Source organism: Xyrauchen texanus, chromosome 14 (assembly GCF_025860055.1).
Source record: "Xyrauchen texanus isolate HMW12.3.18 chromosome 14, RBS_HiC_50CHRs, whole genome shotgun sequence".
Taxonomy (NCBI): Eukaryota; Metazoa; Chordata; class Actinopteri; order Cypriniformes; family Catostomidae; genus Xyrauchen; species Xyrauchen texanus.
Genome location: NC_068289.1, coordinates 34,118,270 through 34,141,207, shown reverse-complemented (window position 1 = coordinate 34,141,207; position 22,938 = coordinate 34,118,270). Strand labels below are relative to the sequence as shown.

General features: G+C 42.0%; 1 protein-coding gene across 1 annotated transcript in view; it reads right to left on the bottom strand.

Moving 5' to 3' along the window:
• The window catches only part of lrp1bb (low density lipoprotein receptor-related protein 1Bb), a 491,998-nt gene that overhangs the window by 243,379 nt on the left and 225,681 nt on the right, over positions 1–22,938 (bottom strand). Inside the window, exons 7-8 of the mRNA XM_052142560.1 lie at positions 16,615–16,837; positions 3,504–3,690 (exon numbers count right to left, since the gene is read on the bottom strand). Coding sequence (XP_051998520.1) covers positions 3,504–3,690; positions 16,615–16,837 — 410 coding nt within the window. The remainder of the gene's footprint in view (positions 1–3,503; positions 3,691–16,614; positions 16,838–22,938) is intronic.

The window sequence follows — 22,938 nt, the reverse complement described above, 5'->3', positions numbered from 1 at the left end:
GTGTCATTCAACTGATCACAAAGTATGGTCAGGACATTACTGATATAAAAAAGCAGCACCATCTCCATTTGAAAAAAGTCATTTTTGATCAAATCTAGACAGGCCCCATTTCCAGCAGCCATCACTCAAACACCTTATCCTTGAGTAATCATGCTAAATTGCTGATTTGGTACTAGAAAATCACTTGCCATTATATCAAAAACAGTTGAACGCTATTTGGTTTGTTAAACGAAGCTTAACCTTGTCTTTGTGTTTGTTTGTTTGGTTGCCACGGTATGCAATAGACTGGCATGTCTTAAGGTCAATATTAGGTAAAGAATTGCAAAAAATAAACAGATTTCTCTAGAAACTCATCAGTCAAGCATTGTTTTCAGGAATGAAGGCTATAAAATGCTTGAATTTGCCAAAAAAAAAAATTAAGATTTCAAACCAGGTTGTACACTACATTCTTCAAAGACAAAGGACAACTGGCTCTAACAAGGACAGAAAGAGATTTGGAAGGACCAAAAAAGAACTAAACAAGATGATAAGTACATCAGATACTCTAGTTTGAGAAATAGACACCTCACATGTCCTCAGCTGACAGCTTCATTGAATTCTACCCCCTTAACACCAGTTTCATGTGCAACAGTAAAGAGAAAACTCAGGGATGCAGGCCTAATGAGAAGAATTGCAAATAAAAAGCCACTTTTGAAAAATAAATTCGAGTTTGGTTTGAGTGGGCAAAGAAACAGACATTGGACAACATATAATTGGAAAAGAGTGTTATGGATCTTTACACCATTGAACTTATGTGGGATCAGCTAGAATGTAGTGCCCAACAAGTGCTACAGGAAGTGTGGGGTGAAATGTCACCTGAGTATCTGGACAAACCAAGAGCTAGAATGCCAAGGATCTGCAAAGCTAGAATATATATACACTGTATATATACTGTATATACACACACACACACACTCTCTCTCACACACACACACTCTCTCTCACACACACACACACACACACACACACACACACACACACACACACACACACACACACACACACACACACACGTTGTGTTTCCATGTTTTATGGGGACTTTCCATAGACATAATGGTTTTTATACTGTACAAACTTTATATTCTATCCCCTAAACCTAACCCTACCCCTAAACCTAACCCTCACAGAAAACTTTCTGCATTTTTACATTTTCAAAAAACATAATTTAGTATGATTTATAAGCTGTTTTCCTCATGGGGACCAACAAAATGTCCCCACAAGGTCAAAAATTTCGGGTTTTACTATCCTTATGGGGACATTTGGTCCCCACAAAGTGATAAATACACGCTCACACACACACACACACACACACACACACACACACACACACACACACACACACACACACACACACACACTGATGAGCCAAAACATTATGACCAAATATGCCAAAATGCCAAATATATGCCAAATATGCCATTAGTCCTCTGTGTACTGCCAAAACAGCGCCATCCATGGCATGGACTCTCCCTGAAGATACTGTGGTATCTGGCACCAATACATTAGCAGCAGATTCTTCAAGTCCTGTAAGTTGCGAGGTGGAGCCGCTGTGTCAATAGGATTGAGATCTGGGGAATTTGGAGGCCACACTCTTCATCATGTTCCTCAAACCATTCCCAAATGCTGTGTGCAGTTATCACATTATCGATAATTAGGCACATTATCCTGCTGAAAGAGGCCACTGCCAACCATTGCCATGAAGGGGTGTACCTGGTCTGCAACAGTGTTTAGGTAGGTGGCACGGGTCAAATTGTCATCCACATGAATGGCCGGACCCAGGGTTTCCCAGCAGAACTTTGCCCAGAGCATCACACTTCCTCCTCTGGCTTGTCGTCTTCCCGCAGTGCATCCCAGTGCCATCACTTCCCCAGGTAAACAGTGTACACGTTCACGGTCGTCCATGTGATGTAAATCAGACTCATGACTCATCAGACCAGGCAACCTTCTTCTATTGCTCCAAGGTCCAGTTCTGACACTTGCCTGCCCATTGTAGGCCCTTTCAATGGTGTACAGGGGTCATCATGGGCACTCTGACCGGTCTGCGGCTATGCAGCCCCATATGCAGCAGGGTGCAATGCATTGTGTGTTGTGACACAATACTCCCATAACCATCATTAAAATTCTGTGACATGTGCCATAGTATACCTTCTGCTGGTTCAGAACTGATGGGATAGACTTTCTTGCCCTTGTGCATCAATGAGCATTGGGAGTCCAACACCTTGTTACCAGTTTGTGGTTTGTCCCTCCTGGGACCACTGTCCGTAGGTACTCACCACTGCTGACTGGGAGCACCCCACAACCCTTGCCATTTCAAAGATGAGCTGACCCAGTCGTCTGGCCATAACAATTTGAAAATTGTCAAAGTCGCTCAGGTCTTTACTCCTGCCCATATCTCCTGTATTCAACACGTTGAATACGAGAACTGATTGTTCGCTAACCACCTAATTTACCCAGACCTTGACATGTGGCCTTGTTAGGAGATAATCAACATTCATTTAATGAACCAAAAATCGTTCAGCTGTGTTTGATATAATGGCAAGTGATTTTCTAGTACCAAATTAGCAATTTAGCATGATTACTCAAGGATAAGGTGTTGAAATAGGGCCTAGATTTGATAAAAAATATACTCAATTCAGTGAGTCAAATAGTGATGGTACTACCTTTTACATCAGTAATGTCCTGATTATACTCTGTGATCAGTTGAATGCCACTTTGGTGAATTAAAGTACAAATGTCCTTCAAAACAGCTAAATTTGTACATTAAGTTTATGGCCACCAGTATATATACACTATCGGTCAAAACTTTTTAAAAATTTGACGGAAATGTTTCTCGTGATCTTAAAAATCTTTTTATCTGAAGGTTTAAATGATTGAAATTAGTTTTGCAGGTAAAAATATAATTGTGCCACCATATTCATTTATTTAATTATAAAACTAAAATTTAATGAAAAAAAAAAAAAGCAGCCAATAAGTGCCCAACATAGATGGGAACTCCTTCAATACTGTTTAAAAAGCATCCAAGGGTGATACCTCAAGAAGTTGGTTGAGAAAATGTCAAGAGTACATGTCTGCAAGTTCTAGGCAAACGGTGACTACTTTGAAGATGCTAAAACACAGTAGCAATATGTTAATTTACACAGAACCAAAACTTTAAACTTAAACTACCTACATAAACTACTCTATTGCTGTCTTGAAAGCACAATTTTTCCCTTAGTAATTGTATGTATTGCTGTATTTAATGTTTAGTCTGTTTTCTATGCATAGCCTGACTTGGACCTGAAACACAGACATGTTGATTTTTTATATTGTAAAAGTAATCATTGTTAAAGTCTTAAAATAGAGACATAAGCTTAAGGTTAAGATTGCTACAAAGGGTGATGCATAAGATGCATATTGAAATCTGACACCTATACATGTTTTTAGGTATAAACAAGCAATTTAAACCAGCCTAACATATACTTTACCTTTTGGTTGACTTAGCTTGTGGTAAACCCGTATTGTTTTCACATTTTGTATGCTGGTTAGAGTCTCCGGGTCTGTGACATTAAACCGATTTATCCGTAAGATGTCTACAATTGCTTCACTGGAGGGTTCCGAGCGAGTTGCATACACATAGTCTTCAAATACAGCTAATCCATGCAGGTGGGCCACCTACAAAAAGGAACATTGACTACTTCAGTTTGTTTAGAAGGCTGAGAAGCTATTTAGTTAGATATAAATTAACTGGCACACTCAACAGAAAACAGAACACTACAGATGCATTCACTAGTATCAACTTGTGATTTCAAGTATCACATAGCCTTTAACTAAAGCTGTTATTAGCTTTAATGTTTTGGCTTAAATCACTTTTACTAACAGGTACGAACATAAAACGAATCGGTTACTAACGTAACCTCGGTTCTCTCTAGATGACGGAACGAGTATTGCGTAAGCTAGCTTACGGTACGGGAAAGATTAATCTTTTCTGAGATATTGAAGCCAAAAAATTATCCTTAATTTTGTATCCATTGTCAACGCAGTGCGGCAGCTGCAGACCTTGAGCGGGCTAGCTAGCGAGCTCATTGGTTGCTCTGCGGCAACTGCTGCAGCCTATAGACGAGCTTGGGCGAACTCGCATCCAATGAGAGGCGTCTGCGCGCTCACTGCATCAAAGCCCGCCAAAAAGGGCGTGACTAGAGTGCATATAAGCGTAGTTCGTAGGCTGGAACCCTGGTTTTCATTGAATGAAGCGAAAAATCGCTCATGGCGCGAGCACGGCCGGTTACGCAATACTCGTTCCCTCATCTAGAGGGAACCGAGGTTACGTTAGTAACCGATTCGTTCTCTTACGAGAGGTTCTCTCGTATTGCGTAAGCTAGCTTACGCTACGGGAACCCTTTGTCAACGCCGTGCGCGCCAAGCATCCACTGCATGAGCCCCAGGGAATTAAGGGGGACCCGGGGGAGCCCTTGTGAGTGGGGAATTAATATTTGGCCGGCAAGAGTGCGGGCCAGTGTGTGTGTAGTACATAAGCACATAGACAAAGCGCCGGTGCCGGTCTGTGTGGACTGTGTCCCATTAATGCAGCTCACCAGGGGAGCTGTAGCGTATTAAACCGCTAGCAGTTTAGCCTGCAGAGCGGGTACTTCCAGATTGTAAAATCTGACAAAGGTGGAGGGGGAAGCCCAGCCCGCTGCCACACATATGTCTTGAATGGAAATCCCGCTGGACCATGCCCACGAGGAGGCCATGCCTCTAGTGGAGTGAGCCTTAATGCCTAGCGGGCATGGTAGGTCTTTTGACGCGTACGCGGCAGCAATAGCGTCCACTACCCATCTGGACAGTGTCTGTTTCGAGGCGGCGAGACCTTTGGTGCGCCCTCCGAACGAAACGAAAAGCTGCTCGGAGCTTCTGAAAGATGCGGAGCACGCAGTATACAATCTCAGTGCTCTGACTGGGCAAAGGAGATTGCCGTCGCGTTCGCTATCAGATGCTGGTAGCGCCGACAAGGAAATGATCTGTGCTCTGAAAGGAGTACCGACCACCTTGGGGACGTAGCCGTGTCTAGGCTTTAAAATGACCTTGGAGTCACTTGGTCCAAACTCAAGACACGCAGCGCTGACAGATAGCGCGTAAAGGTCTCCCACCCGTTTAACTGATGATAGGGCAGTTAGAAAAACGGTTTTAATTGAGAGGTGTTTCACATCCACGGATTGAAGCGGTTCGAAAGGGGGGCTTTCATAGCTTCGAGAACTATAGAAAGGTCCCAGATAGGAACTGATGGGGGGCGCGGAGGGTTCATCCTTCTAGCTCCCCTGAGGAAGCGGATGACCAGCTCGTTTTTACCCTGTGACTGGCCGTGCAGGGGTTCAGCGAACGCCGCGACGGCCGCCACGTACACTTTGAGCGTGGATGGGGATCTGCCCTTATCCAGCAGCTCTTGTAAAAACACGAGCAGCGGCAACACCCCACATGTCCGTGGGTCCCGGTCTCTGTCGGTGCACCATTTTGAAAACACAGACCATTTTGACGCATAGAGTCTTCTCGTGGAGGGGGTTCTAGCGTGTATGATGGTGTTTATTACTCCTTCTGGCAAAGTGACGGGTAGTCGTTGATCACCCACGCGTGTAGCGCCCAGCGCTCTGGGTGGGGATGCCAGATCGTTCCGCGAGCTTACGAGAGGAGATCTGCTGTCACTGGAATGGGCCACGGCGCTGTCAGTGACAGCTGCGTAAGCTCCGGGAACCATGTTTGATTCTCCCAGCACGGGGCTATGAGGAGCACCGAGTGGCGCATTTCCCTGATCCTCTGCATTACCTGTGGCAATAGCGAGATGGGAGGGAAGGCGTAAAGCGGGCGGTTGGGCCAGTCCTGGGCCAGCGCGTCCTCGCTTTTCGAGAAAAATATTGGGCAGTGAGAGTTCTCTTCTGACGCAAAGAGGTCTATCTCTGCTCTGCCGAATATGCGCCATAACGTCTGGAATGTTTGAGCGTGCAGGGATCATTCCCCTGGGGAATATTGTCTCTGGACAGTCTGTCTGGGCCGTCGTTCAGGTGGCCTGGCACGTGCGTCGCCCTCAGCGAACGCAGGTGGCGCTGGGACCAACTCAGTACGCGTTTCGTCAGATGGAAGAGGTTCCTGGATCTGACACCACCCTGACGGTTTAGATAGGATACCACAGACCTGTTGTCCGAGCGGACCAGGACGTGGTGACCCTGAATGATCGGGAGGAAGCGCACGAGCGCGTACTCGACCGTTATCATTTCCAGACAATTTATGTGAAGGAGCTTTTCCTGAACTGACCATAGGCCAAAAACCGGAGAGCCCTCGCAGACCGCGCCCCACCCCGTGTTGGACGCATCTGTCGAGATGACTTTTCGGCGAGATACAGCTCCCATCATCACTCCCCGCTGATACCACTCGGCCACTGTCCAGTGCTGCAGAGCTGAAATACAGGTCTGAGTCACTCTGATTGGCTGGCGGCCTGTGGCCCAAGCCCGGCGAGACGCACGGGTGTTTAGCCAATGCTGAAGCGGGCGCATGCGCAGTAAACCTAGTTGAAGTACTGCTGCGGCTGAGGCCATGTAGCCTAGCACTCTCTGAAACTTCTTCAGAGGTGTGAGGCTGTTCATCTGAAATGACGCGGCTAGTCGCTGCACACGGCGCGCCTAGTTCTGGAATAGAGTCTAGTTCTATTCCAAGGAAGGAAATTGTCTGACTGGGCTGTAGTGAGCTCTTGGTCCAATTGACTGCAAGGCCCAAACTGTTCAGATGTCTGAGGAGAACTGTCCTGTGAGACAGAAGCTCCGTATGTGATTGTGCCAAAATCAGCCAATCGTCCAAATAGTTCAGAATTCGCAAACCCTGACTCCGCAGGGGTGCGAGCGCCGCGTCCATGCACTTTGTGAAAGTACGGGGTGCTAAGGACAGGCCGAACGGAAGGACGGTGTATTGATAAACCTGGCCGTCGAAGGCGAATCTCAAGAATGGCCTGTGATGGGGATTTATCTGAATCTGAAAGTATGCATCTTTCAGATCGAGAGAAATAAACCAGTCCCCCTGGCGCACATGTGCGAGGAGTTTCCTGGTTGTAAGCATTTTGAACGGTCTTTTTGCAAGCGCTTTGTTCAAAACCCTGAGATCTAATATTGGTCTGAGGCCGCCGTCTTTCTTGGGGACAAGAAAATAACGGCTGTAAAACCCCGACTCGCTCAGGGAGGCGGCACTCTCTCTATGGCCCTTTTGCACAGAAGGTTTGCTATTTCTGAACTAAGCATGCACGCTGCTTCCGTGTTCACAGTAGTTTCGAGCCAGCTCTGAAGCGAGGAGGACGGCGATCGAACTGTAGCAAATAGCCCTGTTTTATTGTGCTTAACACCCATTCGGATATCCCTGGAATATCTTCCCACGCTTTGAAGCGTAATGTTAGAGGGTGAGTGGCCAAATCGCTCTGATTGCCGCACACAGCCGCTGAACAGAATGTGTGAGCGCGCTTACTGTGCTTATGCTGGACTGCTCGCAGACAGCATGGACAGGCTGTTCTGTGAGTGACTTCCCGATTGAGGTGAATGGGGAAAGAGTCACGTCTGTTAAGTGATACGCAAGCATAGTCACGGGCACGGGACTTACATACAGAGAAGTGTTTGCTGGCCATGTGACAGAGCGGGCAGAGAATGGGCACGCGCACGTATTCGTGAGCGCATTTATTGACTCTAACACTCGAGTGGTTCGTAACCGCTTTTGAGTGTGCTCTGATGGGGACACAGAACGTGTAATGCTTGTGTGTAGAGGTGAACACTGGATTGTGGGCACATTTTCTACACATAAGGCTGGTCGTGTGACAGAGCGGCCAGAGAATGGGTGCGCGCATGGATTCGTGGGTGCGTTTATTAACCCTAACACTCGAGCGGTTCGTAACCGCTTTATGTGAGTGTGCCGTGATAGGGCCACGGGATGTGTAATGCTTGTGTGTAGGGGTGAACACTGGATTGTGGGCACATTTTCTACACATAAAACATGTTTGCTCTCTGGTATGGACACGGGATGTGTAATGCTTGTGTGTAGAGGTGAACACTGGGTTGTGGGCACATTTTCTACACATATGCTTGCTCTTTACCAGATTTATTTGGGTCGCCGTGAAAACGGCGTTTGAGCGCAGGAAAGCGGACGTTAACACCGGCTTGTTGGCTGCTGAATCTACCACTGTAGTAGCCTGAAGGAAGGGGACTGACAGGGGGCGAAGATTTGACGGTGGTCCGGCCGCAGCGGGACTGATCCGTCATTTTGTCAACAAAGCTAGGAGGACTTCGGTTGTTCAGGTTTCAGCGCAATTCTAGTCCGTGGCCCGCGGGGGGGGGCGGCGGTCTGCGGCGGCTGTCTGAGCGCGATTGAGGGCGGCCGCCCTGTCGATGCTGAGAAGTCTGGCTTTGTTGAGCTGGGCGCTGTGAAGAGGCTCGCGCAGGAGGCTCACGTGGACGGCCTGCAGAGCAGCTAGCGCGACGAGGCAGAAAGAGATTCATGGCTTGTGTGGCTTTTTGGACCTCTGAAAACTGGTCAATGATACCACTCAACGCGGAGCCGAAGAGACCGGATGGAGAGAGTGGTGCGTTGAGGAACGTAGAGCGCTCTGCTTCTCCCATGTCGGCTAGCGTTAGCCACAGATGTCTCTCGGTCACAGTCAGCGCAGCCATGCACTTCCCTATAGCTTGGGCTGCAGCTTTCGTAGCACGGAGGGCGAGGTCTGTAGCACTCCGTATGTCTGCAACCGCCTCTGGATGCCTGCTTTCCTCATCCCACTCCCGCAGAAGGTCCGCTTGGAGGATCTGTAGGACGGCCATAGAGTGCAGAGCAGATGCAGCTTGGCCGGCGGCGGAATAGGCGCGGCCAACACAGGCGGAAGTTGTTCTGCAGGCCTTAGACGGAAGCACTGGTTTAGACCGCCATCTCGCGGAGGGCGGGCAAAGGTGTGCTGCTACCGCATCCTCGACTGGAGGGATGGAAGCGTAGCCCTTCTCAGTGGCGCCGTCCACCGAAGCAAGCGGGTCCTGCTGGATTCCTGGGCCGAGGAGGAGGCGTGTGAGCCTGACCACTCCTCGCTGTCCGAAGCCATGATGGATCAGCCCTTATCCTCCGCTTCTTCGTCTGAGATGGCAGCAGAGCAGCCGCTCGGCGGCAACTGCGCGTCCCGGGTGGGTGGGGAGGGTGAAGGCGATGCTCGAGGGATGGGCTCCGGCGAGGCAACCGCTTCTACCACTGTTTCTGGCAGCCTTTGAGAGCGGCGCTTTTTTCTGCACGGCTGAACGGAAGGCGGCGCGGCGGCTTCGGTCCTGAGCGCTTCGAGTCGAGCCCGCAGGGTCGACATCGGCAGCTCCTCGCAGAGATCGCATCCGCCTTCGGCGAGGGCGAGCTCTGCATGCCCCAATCCCAGGCAGAGAGCGCAGATGATGTGGCGGTCTCCGGTGCTGAGAGGAGCGCGGCATGAGGCGCAAGTGGAGCGAGGCATCTTAAAAAAGACGCTCGTACTCTTTTGTGAAGTTCTTTAAGAACTAGCTTGCTTTTTTAAAAAGGATACGTCGCTGGATGGCGTAGCTCGCAGGACGGCTGAAGGTGGCGAAGATGGCCGGCTTCTTTGAGCGCTGTCCACGCTTGCTTGATGCCCCTCGAACGGCGACGCGGCTTCCGGTTCAGTGATGCGAAGAGCTTCGCTGAAGAGATGAAAATCAGGGTTCTAGCCTACGAACTACGCTTATATGCACTCTAGTCAAGCCCTTTTTGGCGGGCTTTGATGCAGTGAGCGTGCGGACGCCTCTCATTGGATGCAAGTTCGCCCAAGCTCGTCTATAGGCTGCAGCAGTTGCCGCAGAGCAACCAATGAGCTCGCTAGCTAGCCCGCTCAAGGTCTGCAGCTGCCGCACTGCATTGACAATGGATACAAAATTAAGGATAATTTTTTGGCTTCAATATCTCAGAAAAGATGAATCTTTCCCGTAGCGTAAGCTAGCTTACGCAATACGAGAGAACCTCTCGTAAGAGAACTGGTATTCAACTATTTAATATTGAATGGGAAGCACACATTTGTGGAATGAAACCTTGCTGAATGTAACTAAATCATGTTTGAATGCATGCATAACTTTAGGCAGGGTCATCCAGTGTGCACATGTTCCCCTGGAGACACCTCGATTGTATGCACTACTCTAGCCTACATGCTATATGACACCTAAGTGACAGGGGCAGACAGGGACCACTGAACCTTGCCCACAAACACATGCACACTAAAATGCACTGGGCTTCACCTAAACCCACAGGAGAAAAACAACATATTCTCTCATTCATTGCTCAAGAAGTTGCATCGAAGCCAAGATAATGTTTAACTCCTAATGCTATTCAAGTTTAAATGTATAAAAGAACTACACCACGGCAAAGTACAGTGACTTCAAAAAGTATGTGGACACTTAAGCTACATTTAAATGTATGAATTATCATTCACATTTGTGCATTTTGCAGTCACGTTTACAGTATTTCCCAAAGTGATCTACAGTATAGTACATTTAAGGTATACATTTTATCAGTTTGTGTGTTCTATGGGAATTGATGACCTTGGTATTGCTAGCATGATTTTTAACAGCATATTTATTTAATTCATTTTTTATTATTACTAAAAACCTTACAAACCTTCTTTAAAATAAATTTCACTTGGTATGTGTGACAAATACAAGGGCGTGGCTAGTACAACGATGGACAACTGGTGCTGACTCATCCCGATCAGCCAGAATAGGGACGCGAGTTTGACAGAGTTGTGTGTGTGTGTGCATTAGTGTTTTATGCTGTGTTTCAGTTGGAAGTGTCTGTGATGTAATAAAATTTGTGAGTGTTCATCCGGTTACTGCTTCCTCCTTTCCTTTAAGAAGAGACCATTCACACTGGTGCCGAAACCCAGGGGCCAGAGGAAGATCGCCACAATGGATGCCTCACCTCTGGAGGACGTTTTCCTGAACCTCACCAGCATCCACCAGTCACAGCATCAGGACCTCCTGGAGCTGGACACTGAAAAGGAGCACAAGCGCATACCTTTGTTATGCCTAAGTGGAGGACCGGCAGGTGCTCCAAAGCTTACAACCCGGGGGGTTGCGGACCCCGCAACTGCCCCAACCCATATTCCATTCATCAAGATGGCCCACAAGATGATCTGGAGGTTGTCCTGGAGCTCTTGGAGTGGAAGCTGGGTCCTGCAGATGGCCGAACACCCAGTGGGCAGTCCTCTTAATACCATTGCTGTCCGGGGAAGCCCAACTCGTGGTGCAGCAGTTACCCACTGAGAACCTCCTGGTTTAAGCTGACTTAAGAAGAGCCAATCTGCATCGGGTTGGCCGGACCCCTGAGCAACAGCACCAATGCTTTCGCTAGCCATCCGTTTGCCTTCGCCCAGCAGCTCCGGGATGTCTGATGGATGTGGTTGCTGGCTGAGCAACATTACGTTGGGACTGTGATCGATATGGTGGTACTAGAGTAGTTTATCACTCGACTTCTGAGAGGGATGGTGGAATGGGTCCAGTGCCACCACCTGGCGACACTTCAAAAGGCCATCCAGCTGGCAGAGGACCACATGGTGGCGTATTTGTGAGCCGTCAAGCCCCGAGACCCTTCTCTCTCTCTCTCTCTCTCTCTCTCTCTCTCTCTCTCTCTCTCTCTCCTGTCTCCCCTCCTTCTCTTCATGCCTCCTCCTCCCATCCTTTTCCTCTTTCCCGGAACCAGTGCCCCACTTCACCATCTGCCGGTTTCCCCTGTCCCTCTCTGCTCTCATCCTAGGGTGGTGAATCCACTTCCGCGGACATGGGCAGGAAGACTTGGCCGGTTTTCTGGAGCTGTAGGTAGCCAGGGCTTTTCCAGGACCAATGCCTGGTGATGGAGGTAGGGACATTGGTCTGGGTCCCTGATGCTCCAGAAGCTGCCCCCGACCAAGGAGGGACATACTGCATACATGTGAGTATTAAGGAGGGTATATACCAGGCCTTGGTGGATTCAGGTTGCAACCAAACCTCCATCCATCAATGACTGGTTCAAGACATGGTTTGGGTGCTAGTCACAGGGTGAAAGTGAGGTGTGTGCATAGGGACATCCATGGTTATCTGGTAGTGATGCTGACTATTCAATTCCGGGGACAAAAGCATACTGTCGAGGCGACGGTTAGTCCCCGCCTCACCCATCTGCTAATCTTGGGTACAAATTGGCCAGCCTTTACCACTTTATTGAGGGAAATTTGAGTGGATGGGTCCTGTAACAAAGTGTCTCAGTGTGTGGTTTGCGATGTGCTGGCTGGGGAGGCGGAGCCAGGGCCGCCTACGTCAGCTCCACGGCAGGATGACGTAAGGGAGGGGATTCTTAGAGGTTCCTTGCAGGGAATTGCTCTCTGGAGCAGACGCAAGACGAAACCCACCTGTTGCCGAGCACCCCCTTGTTTTGAGCACAAGCCTAAAAGGACATACTCAAAATTAAAAAAAATACTAATATTTATATGAAATAATTAGGGCTGTCGAGTTAACGCGCTAATAACGCGCGATTAATTATACAAAAATATAACGTGTTAAAAAAATCAACGCATTTAATCGCATGCTTGTAGTACCACCTGTATACTCCAGAGGGCAGTAAGTGAAATTTCAGCTGTGTGAGCAACACACAGTTTATACAGTGAAGAAAATAACACAGATATGCGTTACTAAGGGTTCAAATGCGAAATAAGGGATCTCAATATGTGTTTAAAAATTGAGTATTAAACTATATTTAACTTGACACAGTGACCTAAACATTTTACTTTTATGACGCAACACACCCAAGACGCAACACAAGCATGTCTGACGCAGCTCGTATGGTAGGGTGACCACCTGTCCCGCATTTTGCAATATTCCAATAATGGAATTGATGTGCTTATTTGGAAATGTGCTTTCTAACGATTAGATTATTATTTTCACTTCATTATATTTACATTGAGTAGGTCTGAGCTGTTAAAATGTTTTTGTATCGTAGACCTTATGCCAAACTGAGTGACGTTCACAGCACCGTCATTTACATTTAACATCACTGCAAAAATAAATCTAATATAAAATCAATATTTATTCACCTAGTACAATAATAGTAAGTTATCTCACCCTCGTGTAGTATTGTGTACTATGTATACCCCTGGCTTGTTTCTAAAAAATTTTAAAAATGTCTGACGCAGGTGTACATTGACGGGTTCTTAAACAATCCCTCATAATAAATCTCCAACTGATTGATAAATTCCCTTGTGAAATGGATTGCTGTGAACTGTATGCCAATGATTGACTTATGATCAATAATATGGTAGTAAACAATCCATTGTATTCTAAAGCAACTTTTATATTGTTTTATCAATGATTAACTCTTCTGCCACAAGAATGTAATGCATATTAATTATCAGAATTTTTTTATTTTATATATATATATATATATATATATATATATATATATATATATATATATATATATATAATTTTTAATATTTAAAGATAACTATGTATAATTATTTCATCATTATATATTAAATTATTGTTATATGAGGGGCTTTCTCAGCAAATATATGTATATGTGATTAATCGCGATTAATTAATCGGGACACCATGTAATTAATTCGATTAAAAATTTTAATCGATTGACAGCCCTAGAAATTATATATGACACTGACATTGTTGATGTATATATACATAATGGAGCTAAGCCACAAGTCTGATAATGTTCTATTTCAAATTTGAGGATGATAACTTTAAAACTCTTAGTTATATGTATCATTTTCCAAGACCATGTCTTGAGATTCTGGACACAAATATTATTAGCCATTAGCATTAGTACCCTAAATAAAGAAATATAAGCATTATAAAATATTATGTTGTGCTTATATTTTACTTCCAATCATAATCAAGTTTTTATAGCAGTGCATTTTAATGATCTCATGTGGATTCCAATCATATATTGAGGAAGAAAGCAGATTATTGGCAGGTGAAGATGATAGCAGCTGTACAGGTCTTCTGCAGTTACAGCTGCAGAACTGTCAATAATCATATACAAATACCTGAGACTGCAAGAAAATAATAGACAAACCATATATTTTTGTAATTGTCTATTTATTTACAATAAGTCTCATCAGTCAACTGATTTGTTTTATGCTTGATACGTAATTTATCCTACTATGGTATGGGATGGGAAGTCGCTGTCATGTGGGCCCTGCGTTATGCATGATGTTTTAACATGATTTTAGTGTGTAATCATTTAATAACTTTATCGGTGTAAATTTATATTCAATAATAAAACATAATGCCATTTAACTCTATAATCCCCAAATTGGATATAACTTTACACAGAAAAGGCTTGTGTAATGGTAGCCAGCTGGTAGGTAGCAGTGCACTTGCATCTGACACTAGAGCCTGTAGCCTTTAGCCTCCTCGTTAGCGCACCCACCTCCCATGCCAGAATCCCGCTCAGAACAGGTCGAGCAAAACTGGTCACAGTGGTGCCATGACCTGGATGGGAGTGAGGTTTAGGGAGGTGAGTGTTATGGTAGCCAGTTGGTAGGTAGCTGTGCATTGTATAAACATCACTTCCTTGGCATCAAAAGGCACACAAGCGACTGACGCTTGATGCTGTAGCCTTTAGCCTCCTCGTTAGGGCGCCCGCCTTCCATGCTGGAGACACCAGTTCAAATCGCAAACAAAATAGGTCGAGCAAGACTAGTCACGATTGTAAGGGATTTATCTTTCTAAAATCATGTTAACAAGCTAAATGTGTACACCTTGTGGCTATACTTTTGAAAGGGAGTGTATTTTAATGTTTATAGACTTGCTTGAGTTCTTCCATTGTAGGTGCCTTACTATAAATGCAATTTATGTTTTTTATTTGTTTATATATATATATATATATATATATATATATATATATATATATATATATATATATATATATATAATTGTGTGGTTATAAACAATATGTCGCAAATGCTGTTGATTAAGCTTCAATGGGAACAATCCTTAGGACCCAAAAATTATAATTCTCTCACCATTTACTCAACCACAACCATGTATGACTTTCTTCTTCAGAACACAAATAAAGATTTTTAGAAGAATCTCACAGCTCTGTATGTTCTCACAATGCAAGTGTATGGTGGCCAGTACTTTGAATCTCCAAACATCACATAAGACATAAGACTCCACTGGTTAAATACATACCTTCTGCAACTATATGATAGGTGTGGGTGAGAAACAAATACAAATTTAAATCCTTTTTATTATAATCTCCACTTTCACTTTTACTTACGTATTCTTCTTCTTCTTTGTACATATCGCCACCTACTGGAAGGTACTGGAATATTTAAATATTGATCTGTTTTTCACCCACACCTAGCAAATCACTTCAGATGATGGATACTGGAGTCTTGTGGATTACGTTTATTCTGGAATTATGTGATTTTTGAATATTCAAAGTTCTGGCCACCATTCACTTGCATTGACCTACAGAGCTGAAATATTCTTCCAAAAATGTTTTGTTTGTGTTCAGCAGAAGAAACAAAGTCATACACATCTGGGATAAATGATGCGAGAATTATCCCTTGAAGTGTCCAAATCCTTTGTGGGGCCACTGTATGTCAAATCAAATAGTTTTCAGTAATGTTTACAGTGTACATCATCAAATACAGGTTTGTATAGTGCTATGGGGGTGTGTGAGAGCTATGAATTCATGCTTTGAATAAAAATGAGGATTCACTTGGAATGGTGCCTAAATAGAAAGGTATAATCACATAATAATGTACCAGAAAAAAAAAAGAATGTTGAAGGTACTGTTTTCAGGCACAGCATAACCTCACCATAATTTTCAATGGAAATTAAATTTGTTAGCAACCTCTCAACAAAACATTGTGGCTTGCATTTTTGATCACCATTAAACTGCGCACCTGCATATGATGATCCATTCCTCTTTGTACGTGGTCTTCCAACATCAAGAAGACCTTTGGGTTGTTTAGCTGAGGTCTACTTTTGAATAATTATGATCCCTAATTGCTGTCCTCATAAGTGCACTTCAGGTAAAATATTCAAACATTGAATGTGTTTCACAGAACCTCATTTAGGCTGTGTACAGTACTGTATTCATTAAGACTAATTAATCCTAGGAATGAACTTGAGAAATCAAAATGCAGACAAAGCCACACATATACTGTAGCTTGTTGGCATATATGCCATAACCAGTTAATACCTGAAATCAAGCTTTGTACACCTTTATTGGTTTCTGTATTTTCCTAGAAGGGATGATTAGAGCATGGATTTGAATCAGACAGACAAACAATTTCATAATTCACTTAATGTTCTTGGTAAGTATGCATACAATGAGTAACTATACAATATGTGTGTAAATTCACAATTTCTTTATATTATTGTTTTTATATGTATAGACCTCATCTATCTAAACTAAATATTTTTTCTGAGTATGATTTAAAAGATTAGTTACCATATTTTATGCTAATGTGCTGCATAGCAACTACATCTTTTAATCCACCCACATACAGTAAAAAGTGCATATGTCAAATCGAAAAGCACTCACTTGATATCCCTGGATGACAGTGTGTCTGCTTTTGCCATTGTAATCCACCATCTCAATGTAATCCAGATATGCATCTGCCCAGTACACAAACTTATTCACCAGGTCCAGTGCAACTGCAGTCGGCCACTCAACCTTATAATCCACAAGCCGAGTCCTGTTCGTGCCATCCATGTTGCAGCGTTCCAGTTTGGCTACATTCCCATAGTCGGTGAAGAAGAGCATCCTGCAACGGATTGGCAAGGGAAGTGTAATTTCCATAAAATCATTCAAAGTTAAGATGCATTTAAATTAACATTTACCCACATATTTTAATTATACCATCATTTACACACCCTAGTGTTGTTCCAAACCCATATGAGTGTTTCTTTCTTCTGTGTTTCAGTTTTTCAAGAATATCTGGCTTCATTAAATAAAAGTGAATGGGGACTAGTCTGTCAATTTCCAAAATGACAATAAATAATTAATAAATAAATGAATAAATTGAATATTTTGACAGACTATGTCCCCTTTCACTTTCGTTATATGGACAACATCAGCAAGGAAAAAATCTAAAGTCATATAGGTAAGGAATGACATGAGCGTGAATAAATGATGACAGAAGTTTTGGAGTGAACTATTTATTTTAAAGTACACTTTGTGTACTGTGATATGTATTACAAAAGATTTTCATGAGCTGTTCCCTTGATATTTTATCTTTTTCTTTCCGTGCTGAAAACATGTTGCCAATTAAAAGAAGATCTAATTAGTGACATGCAAGCGCATTTATCAAGTGACAACTTTCTTTGAAGTATTTCAGTTAAAGTGGTCCTGCTCATTGAGCGATTCATTAAAGGTTCATTGTTTTGCCCTTTGTTTATATAAATTAATTATTAAGTTAGATGACCAAGAGTTGTTTAGCAACAAAAAGTCTAACAGTGAATGCAAAGTGTGATTTGAATGACTGAGTTTTCAAGCTCTAATGACATCAGATATCTAATAGCTGATACTGCAAACATCATTTAATTAGTTACTCAAATGAGGAATGTAACAAGGAAAGAGTTCACAAGAAGCCTCCGGTGCTTAATTGCTCCAGAGAAGCAAACATTAAGCATAAAGGAAATAAAAAACTTCAGTGTAAAGAGCTTTTTATCATCAAAGATCTTTTCTGTTTTTCTCCTTGTATGTAATTTCATTTGTCCCTTTGGGACTAAAGTTGCAAAACTAATTAAATGTTTCAAAGTCTGACTTTTACAGTAGCTGATTGGAATATTAGTTAAAGATGTAAATTGTAAATCTGCTTCTTGACCCTCTCCCATTTAAGCAAACTTTTTTTTTTCTGAATGCAAAAAATTATTGAATATTGTATTAGTATGACTTCAAGTATGCCAACAGTAAAAACTAATTGGCTCCTGTAGCACGTACAGAGTTTCAGTAAAAACTGTTTCTCATTTAAACTGTTTCCAGATTCTGATCACTTCTCATATACTTTAATTCAGAAAGTAGAAAATAACAATTCATACCAAAAATTAGACACTAACAGTTTTGTTATTATCTTAAGGGTCATTCACACAGGACATGGAGTGGAACAGAACACAGCGATTTGGAGACCCGCTTTTGAAAATTGAATTGTTTTAATACAACACAGTTTTATAAATGCTGAAATGCACAGTGAGGTGCCACGGAAAAGCCAAAGATGCCTTTCTGACACATGTTCCTAGAAAACAATTACAAAATAGCATGGATGGAACACAAGAAAGTGCCCTGTGTGAATATACCTTTATATGATATATTACTTATCTATTAACAATAAATATATCGATATCACTTTACAATTTGGCATTTTTAGAAACTGTCATCTTTTTGCACTACTGTGTACTGGTCGGCGCTGCAATGTCCCTTACTGTGTCTATTGTCCTGTTTATTGTTAGTAATTTATTGTACTGTCCTGTACTTGTTGCACACGTTTGCATTTCCCATTTCAACCCTGTTATACCCTATATGACTCTTTTTCTTCACAAAAAAAAATAATAAAAGAAACATTGTGCTCAGTTCTGTCATACAGTGGCAGTTTATGGTGACCACCTCTTCAAGCTTCAAAAGAAAACAAAATTATAAATCATAAGTCTAATAAAGTATTCCATGAGACTCATGATTGTAATGAAAGCATACATTGATCTCCTGTGCACGCTCATGAAAAGATGCTTTTTCAACAACACAGGGTGAGTAAACAATAACTGAATTTGAATGTTTGAGAGAACAATCATTTAATAATAGTTAACAACATTAGTTAACATGAACTGACAATGAAAAATACTTTTACAGCATTTATTAATCTTGGTCAATGTTTATTTCAACATATAGTAATCATTTTTATGAATTAACAATGAACAGTTGTGTTTTTATTAACTAGCATTAACAAAGATTAATAAATGCTGTAACAAATAAATTGTTCATTGTTAGTTCATGATACCTAATGCACTAACTTATGTTAATGAACGGAACCTTATTGTAAAGTCTTACCAAAATGTCTATATATTAGAGTACTTTTTGGAGACTATAACCCCTTTACAAAAGCAGTATTTACATCTGTGAAATCATGATATAAAATATAGACTATTCCTATGTTTTGCATTAAATGCTTCCATATAGTTTTCACTTTTAACAAAGGACAACTTGGTTGTAAGAAATACTTGATCCATGCAACTAAAATAGTACACTGTGATTTGGTGGCCTTTTAACTTCTGCTACGGCTGAAGATCGTGACTGTCAACAGCAAGATCTCTCTCTCTCTCTCTCACTCTCTCTTGTACACTTTGAGCATGCACACCTTTACAACACGTCTGTGCTGCTGAATTAGAATATTGATATCAAATATAACACCAAAATAAAATGACACACAGAACGCTAAAAGCTGATAAGGTATCTGCAAGTTCAATGCCTTATTTCTGCTGTAGGATGTGCCCTAAAAGAGTTCTCACACAACAATCCACAATATTATTCACTTATCCCCATTAAATCTCTGGGTTGGTGGAGTAATTCAGCCAAGAGTTTGCATAGAGTTTAACCTGTCAATTACTATCTTGATTATATATGCACCAACGGTAAGCATGCATTAAAGTGATTTTACCATTGGTAAGGGGTGTGCTTAGGCATAACTCAAATTAATAAACAATTCAAGCAAGACAGTCCATTAGCCTAACTATAGGCTTTTTACGGTTGCCAAGCAATGTAACACTTTGGTGCATTAATAAAGAATATGTGCAGTCACATGTGTGTGTTATCTGCATTTTAGCGGCTCATCTAATCAGAATTTATTGTGGTGGAACTATCCATTGAACAACATATCAGCCCAACATATCTGAAATATCATCTATGCGCAAAACACTCCGCTGATGGTAGTAGTTAATGAGAAAACCACCAAAGAACTCATGAATACAGTAAACTAAAATAATTCATATAGTTTTGAACCTTTTAAATGTGTTGTATACTTCCATTCCCTCCCATTTGAGGCAAACATACATTTTTCCCCCATTGTTCAATATAGTGTATATGCTTTTGCATCTGAATCTAATAATACAAAACAGATGAGATCAAGACGCAGAAGATATGCTTGCGGTCAAAGCAGTTGCATTCTAATGCTAAATCATAATGACTGCAGAATGATTTATCAACAATACTTTGTCTGTTTGTTTGCTTGTTTGATAACAAACTCAATAAGCCCAGACCTACAAGATATTCACCAACCACCACAATACATAATGGAAACAAATCTGACTGGTTATATATCTCATCTACTGCTTTAGACCTTGGCTTTAAGTAATCACTGCAAGGTGACACAATGGTCTAACCCAAGCACAGAATGCTGGGGAGTTTCATTACTGTAGAGAATAACTGAGCAGAAAATACCTCCCTTTCTTTCACCAAGGCAGATTACCAAGCAAGAGGCGAGAAAATAGCGGATACACAAAGATCAGCACAAAGCTCTTTTTTTCATTTTGTTCTAAATCAAATCTAAGTTTCACCCTCTCCACTGACTATGGTAAAACATCACTCAAACAGCTTTTCAAAATTATTAGTGGAATTAAAATAGATAGCTCAACCAGAAATTAAAATGGTGTAATTTTTTATTCACCATCATGTTGTTCCAAACCCATATGACTATTTTTCATGAAACAAAAGCTAAATGTGAGCCTCAGTCACAATTCATTTCATTGCATTTTCATTGCAAAGCAAATGGCGAATGATGCTAATATTCTGCCTAACATGTCCTTTTGTGTCCTACAGAAAGAAGAAGGTCATATGGGTTTCAAACAACATGAGAGTAAATAAATTATGACAGAATAAAAAAACAATTTTATTAACTTTTCTTTTAAGTTACACGTTGAAAAATTTGGTTAAAACAAGTTCAGTCATATTCCCTTTTTGGGATTTGAGTTTCAAATTTAAAAGCACATTTTACATAAGTTCTTTAGAAGAAGAGAAGGAAAGCTGCTCCTTGTATGCAGGCGAGAAAATATACAAACAAATATTATAAATAAATAAATAAAATCAAATAGGGGAAACCATATCAAAACCACAAACCAAACAGTGAGGGTTTTATGAACTCTTTCCATAACCACTGCGCTTCATGCTGAGCCACTATCACAAACCGCTCCAATTTCTTTTGTTTTCACTCCATTGCTCCAGGCTGACAGGCCTTCTGTGCTCTCTCAGCCTCCTGCACATACAAGTAGCTCCAACCTCATCTTGCCAATTAGAGGAGGAGAACCAGAGATAGCAGAACGGATAAGTAATTTAGCAAACTGCATTTAGAGAACCTGGAGGGCTAACCAATGTTACTCCCACATCCCCAGCCCTGAGCTAGTATGCACTGAAGGGCATGGAGAAATGTGTGGGAAACCTCTGCGGGTTACATTATGTTCATGTAAACTCAATTGTGCTGATAAATGCCATGTTATAAAAGTAAGCATTTTAGTTCGTAACATTCTACGCTCCTAAAAGTCCATAAAAGGACACAAAAAGGCAATTCACAGTGAATAAAGGAGCTGTGTTGAGCTTGTTTGATAAGAGTAAACATGGTCACACTAATATTTTTTCCTTAACATGATTCTTCTTAAGGTATCTTTATCTAAGGTAAGGGGATCTTTCAAAAAAATATGCAAGCCCAAGAATAGAAACTCAAAAAAGAGGTATCTGTTTCCAAAGGTGCAGTGCATGTGTATAGCACACAAACAGCCTCACAGTGTTCAACACTACTACATCTGAAAATGACAATTCTGTATCTAGGTAAGCATTTATTTGGGGAAAACTTCTGAAAGACTGAAATGTTTTCTTTTCCTTTTCATGCACTTTTCCCTGCACTTATTTGTGTGCACTTTTTTGGACATAATTGACTGAATTTATGATTCTTATGATCTTAAAAACCCATTGTTCTGAAGGTATATGCTTAAAGGCATGAAATTAGTTTTGTAAACATATACTCTCTGAGCACTTCATATTTTAGGAACACTTGTACACCTACAGTACTTATTCATGTGATTATCTAATAAGTCAAACATGTGGCATCAGTGCAATGTATACAATCATGCAGATGTGGGTCAGGAACATCAGTTAATGTTCACATCAACCATCAGAATGGGGAAATATGTGATCTCAATTATTTCGCATTATTGTTGGTGCCAGATGGGCTGGTTTCAGTATTTCTGTTTCTGCTGATCTTCTGGGATTTTCACACACAACAGTCTCTAGAGTTTACTCAGAATGGTGCCAAAGACAAAAAAACATCCAGTGAGTGGAAAGAAATGTCTTGGAGAATGGCCAGACTAGTTTGAGCAGATAGAAAGGCTAAGGTAACTCTGATAACCACTCAATTGTAGTGAGCAGAATAGCATCTCAGAATGCACAACACGTCGAACCTTGAGCCAGTTGGTCTACAACAGCATAACACCACGTCAGGCACATTTTTTTAATGGATGACAATCCAAGTTGGACCAGATAGTGAAGGAAAAGCAGTCAGCAAGTATCCGTCAAACATGGGAAAACTAATGTTTTAAAAGCATTCCTGATGGATACCTCATGATATTTTTCTATTCATACAAAGCTAAAATGTAAGATAATTTTGATTTATTTTACATTTGTTGGTAAATAAATAATAAACATCTGTTGATTTTATGTAATAGTTTTGATGAAGTTACTATTGTTCTAAAATGTAAAAAATTTTAATAATAAAGAATAACTTGGTGTGCGCAAACTTTTGACTGACAGTGTATATTTTAAATAATTATTTTTTTAATCTGTTTGATAATGGATCTTGTCCTCTTGTTTCTTTGAATTAGCACTTTTAAT